At 24.0% G+C, this 5,066-nt stretch overlaps 1 protein-coding gene across 1 annotated transcript; it reads left to right on the top strand.

The window, feature by feature from the left end:
- The first annotated feature begins 261 nt into the window (after positions 1 to 261).
- LOC131625300 (cytochrome P450 83B1-like) lies at positions 262 to 2,195 on the top strand. The gene is made up of 2 exons (XM_058896177.1): positions 262 to 1,210; positions 1,300 to 2,195. Exons 1-2 carry the CDS (start codon positions 323 to 325, stop codon positions 1,906 to 1,908), a joined length of 1,497 nt encoding a protein of 498 aa, XP_058752160.1. The 5' UTR covers positions 262 to 322; the 3' UTR covers positions 1,909 to 2,195.
- Positions 2,196 to 5,066: the final 2,871 nt, after the last annotated feature.

The raw sequence follows: 5,066 nt of genomic DNA, 5'->3' as shown, positions 1-5,066 counted from the left end.
ACATATGCATTATTAAACAACGCCTACTTTATCTTATCTGCAAGTTCCAAATTTGTGTGGATATCTAACATTTTATGATATTCAACTAGAAGCTTCAACCAAGTTAGTTTTATATATATATATATATATATATATATATATATATATATATATATATATATATATATATATATATATATATATATATATATATATATATATATATATATATATATATATATATATATATATATATATATATATATATATGTTGGGTGTCTATATATTATTCTACATTGAAGGTAAGAACTAAAGCATTTTTCCTCTTCAAATTGGTAACAATATGTTATCACTAATTTTGCTTATTTTGTTCCTAAGTACATTTCCACTACTTCTTCTTTTTCAGAGACGTAAAAGAACCATTAGTGCACCTTATCCACCTGGTCCTAGAGGGTTGCCAATAATAGGGAACCTTCATCAACTAGACAATTCCAATCTTTTTCTTCAATTTTCAAACCTCTCAAAAAAATATGGACCAATATTTTCTCTTCAACTTGGTGTAAGACAAGCTATAGTTGTTTCTTCAGCTGAACTTGCCAAAGAAATATTTAAGAACAATGATCTTGTGTTTTCTAATAGACCTATAGTATATGGTCAGCAAAAACTATCTTATAATGGTTCAGAAATTGTGTTTTCTCAATATGGTGAATTTTGGAGAGATATAAGAAAAACTTGTGTTGTTCATATATTTAGTGCCAAGCGTGTGGCATCTTATTCATCTGTAAGAACGTTTGAGGTGAAGCAAATGATCAAAAAGATTTCTAATCATGCTGCTTCTTCGGCTGTTACAAATTTGAGTGAATTATTAACTTCTCTATCAAGTACGATAATCTGTAGGATTGCTTTCGGGAGGAGGTATGAGGATGAAGGAACAGAAAGGAGTAAGTTCCATGGGATGTTGCATGAGTTTGAGGATATGTTGACAGCTTTCTTTGTTTCTGATTATATTCCATTCATGGGTTGGATTGATAAGTTGTCTGGACTTCGTGCGCGCCTTGAACGAAATTTCAAGGAGATGGATGAGTTTTACCAAGAGGTTATTGATGAACATTTGGATCCTAATAGAGAACATGGAGATGAAGAGGTTATTGTTGATGTTTTACTCCAATTAATGAAGAAACGTTTGTTTTCAATTGATCTCACTTTTGATCATATCAAAGGAGTCCTCATGGTAAATTCTCTTGATTCATATATATTTCAAATTTGATGTTTTAAATTTTTGTTACTCTCTTATATAAACTGTCAATGATTTCTATATAGGACATGCTTGTAGCTGCGACAGATACTACATCAGCGACAGTTGTTTGGGCTATGACCGCCTTAATAAAAAATCCAAGAGTAATTAAAAAAGTGCAACAAGAGATTCGAAATTCAAGATCCAAAAAAGAATTTTTAGATGAAGATGATATACACAATTTCATCTATTTGAAAGCAGTGATAAAAGAGACATTGAGATTGTATTTACCAGCCCCATTGCTTGTGCCAAGAGAATCGAGAGAAGAGTGCATCATAGGTGGTTATCAAATTCCTGCAAAGACGATAGTTTATGTGAATGCTTGGGAAATTCAAAGAGACCCTAATATTTGGAAAGAGCCGGAAGAGTTTTATCCGGAGAGATTCTTAGAAAGTTCTATTAATTTTCTCGGGCAAGATTTTGAACTAATTCCCTTTGGAGCTGGCCGTAGAATTTGTCCAGGTATGTCTATGGGAGTTGCATCATTAGAACTTATTCTTGCGAATCTTTTACACTCCTTTGATTGGAAATTGCCACATGGATTGTTAAAAGAAGATATTGATACCGAAAGGTGGCCAGGACTCACTCAACACAAGAAGAATCATCTTTGCCTTGCAGCAAAGTTTCCTATGTAGATGTGATTTATATGAGTTTTTATAATCTATAATATAAGAAAATAAGTGGCTCTGGTTTTTACAAAATTACCCATCCTTACTTTTTGTACACCTATTAAAATTGTTGGTTTTTTGGTCTATCCACACAATTGTCCATCATATCTTAATATTTTATTCAACTATATTATAATTTATTTTCACAATTCTTTCTCTCTCTTCACCTTTTTAGTTTTCTACCCTAATCTCTCTATACTCCATTTACTCTTTAAAAAAAATGGTATTTATGATCCACAAAATTTTAATAAAAAATAATATAAGGGAAAAAAATTATTATTGATCTAAATATTTTTGTATACAAAAATTTACTATTCATTCATATATTTTTGTAAATGATACCTAAACATAAATAATATTTGTATCAGAAAAATCTATTATTGATCTAAATATTTTTATATAAGAAAAATATTATTTATGATTAAAAAAAATTTATTCAAAAATGGTATACAGGAAAAAATCTATTATTGATCTAAATATTTTTTATCCGAAAATTTACTATTCACTCAAATATTTTTATAAATGATATCTAAACAAAAATAATATTTGTATACGGAAAAAATTTATTATTGATCTAAATATTTTTATATACGGAAAATGATATTTATGATCCAAAAAAATTTATTCAAAAATGGTATACGGGAAACCAATCTATTATTGATCTAAATATTTTTATATACGAAAATTTACTATTGATATAGATATTTTTGTAAACATTACCTAACCATAAATAATATTTGTATACGAGAAAAATCTATAATTGATCTAAATATTTTTCTATATGAAAAATGGTGTTTATGATCCCAAAAAGTTTAATTCAAAAATGATATGCGGGAAAAATTTATTATTGATTTAAATATTTTTATATACGAACATTTACTATTGATCCAGATATATTTATAAACGATACCTAAACATAAATAATATTGTATACGGGAAAAAATCTATAATTGACCTAAATATTTTTCTATATGAAAAATAGTAATTATGATCCCAAAAAATTTAATTCAAAAATGGTATACGGGAAAAATTTATTATTGATTTAAATATTTTTATATACGAACATTTACTATTGATCCAGATATATTTATAAATGATACCTAAACATAAATAATATTGTATACGGGAAAAATCAATAATTGAACTAAATATTTTTCTATATGAAAAATAGTATTTATGATCCAAAAAAATTTAATTCAAAAATGGTATACGAGAAAAAATCTATTAATGATCTAAATATTTTTATATACAAAAATCTACTATTGATCCAGATATATTTATAAATGATACCTAAACATAAATAATATTGTATATGGGAAAAAATCTATAATTGACCTAAATATTTTTCTATACGAAAAATAGTATTTATGATCCAAAAAAATTTAATTCAAAAATGGTATACGGGAAAAAATCTATTAATGATCTAAATATTTTTATATACAAAAATTTACTATTGATTCAGATATTTTAGTAAACGATACCTAAACATAAATAATATTTGTCTACGGGAAATTTTTTTTTATTGATCTAAATATTTTTCTATATGAAAAATGGTACTTATGATCCAAAAATTTTAATTCAAAAATGGTATACGGGAAAAAATCTATTATTGATTTAAATATTTTTATATAAAAAAATTTACTATTGATTTAAATATTTTTGTAAATGATACTGAACATAAATAATATTTAAATACGGGAAAAATCTATTATTGATCTAAATATTTTTATATACGAAAAATGGAATTTATGATCCAAAAAAATTTATTCAAAAATGATATACGGGAAAAAATCTATTATTGATCTAAATATTTTTTTATACGTAAATTTACTATTCATTCTAATGATACCTAAACATAAATAATATTTGAATACGGGAACAAATATATTCTTCTCTACATATCTATAATATAAGAAAATAAGTGGCTCTGGTTTTTACAAAATTACCCATCCTTACTTTTTGTACACCTATTAAAATTGTTGGTTTTTTGGTCTATCCACACAATTGTCCATTATATCTTAATATTTTATTCAACTATATTATAACTTATTTTCACAATTCTTTCTCTCTCTTCACCTTTTTAGTTTTCTACCCTAATCTCTCTATACTCCATTTACTCTTTAAAAAAAATGGTATTTATGATCAACAAAATTTTAATAAAAAATAATATAAGGGAAAAAATTATTATTGATCTAAATATTTTTGTATACAAAAATTTACTATTCATTCATATATTTTTGTAAATGATACCTAAACATAAATAATATTTATATCAGAAAAATCTATTATTGATCTAAATATTTTTATATAAGAAAAATATTATTTATGATTAAAAAAAATTTATTCAAAAATGGCATACAGGAAAAAATCTATTATTGATCTAAATATTTTTTATCCAAAAATTTACTATTCACTCAAATATTTTTATAAATGATATCTAAACAAAAATAATATTTGTATACGGAAAAAATTTATTATTGATCTAAATATTTTTATATACGGAAAATGATATTTATGATCCAAAAAATTTTATTCAAAAATGGTATACGGGAAAACAATCTATTATTGATCTAAATATTTTTATATACGAAAATTTACTATTGATATAGATATTTTTGTAAACATTACCTAACCATAAATAATATATGTATACGAGAAAAATCTATAATTGATCTAAATATTTTTCTATATGAAAAATGGTGTTTATGATCCCAAAAAGTTTAATTCAAAAATGATATGCGGGAAAAATTTATTATTGATTTAAATATTTTTATATACGAACATTTACTATTGATCCAGATATATTGATAAACGATACCTAAACATAAATAATATTGTATACGGGAAAAAATCTATAATTGACTTAAATATTTTTCTATATGAAAAATAGTAATTATGATCCAAAAAAATTTAATTCAAAAATGGTATACGAGAAAAAATCTATTAATGATCTAAATATTTTTATATACAAAAATCTACTATTGATCCAGATATATTTATAAATGATATCTAAACATAAATAATATTGTATACGGGAAAAAATCTATAATTGACCTAAATATTTTTCTATATGAAAAATAGTATTTATGATCCAAAAAAATTTAATTCAAAAATGGTATACGGAA

This window comes from Vicia villosa, unplaced genomic scaffold (assembly GCF_029867415.1).
Source record: "Vicia villosa cultivar HV-30 ecotype Madison, WI unplaced genomic scaffold, Vvil1.0 ctg.000205F_1_1, whole genome shotgun sequence".
In the NCBI taxonomy this organism is placed as follows: domain Eukaryota; kingdom Viridiplantae; phylum Streptophyta; class Magnoliopsida; order Fabales; family Fabaceae; genus Vicia; species Vicia villosa.
Note: the sequence above shows the minus strand (reverse complement) of the source record. Positions and strands in the feature narration are given on the sequence as shown.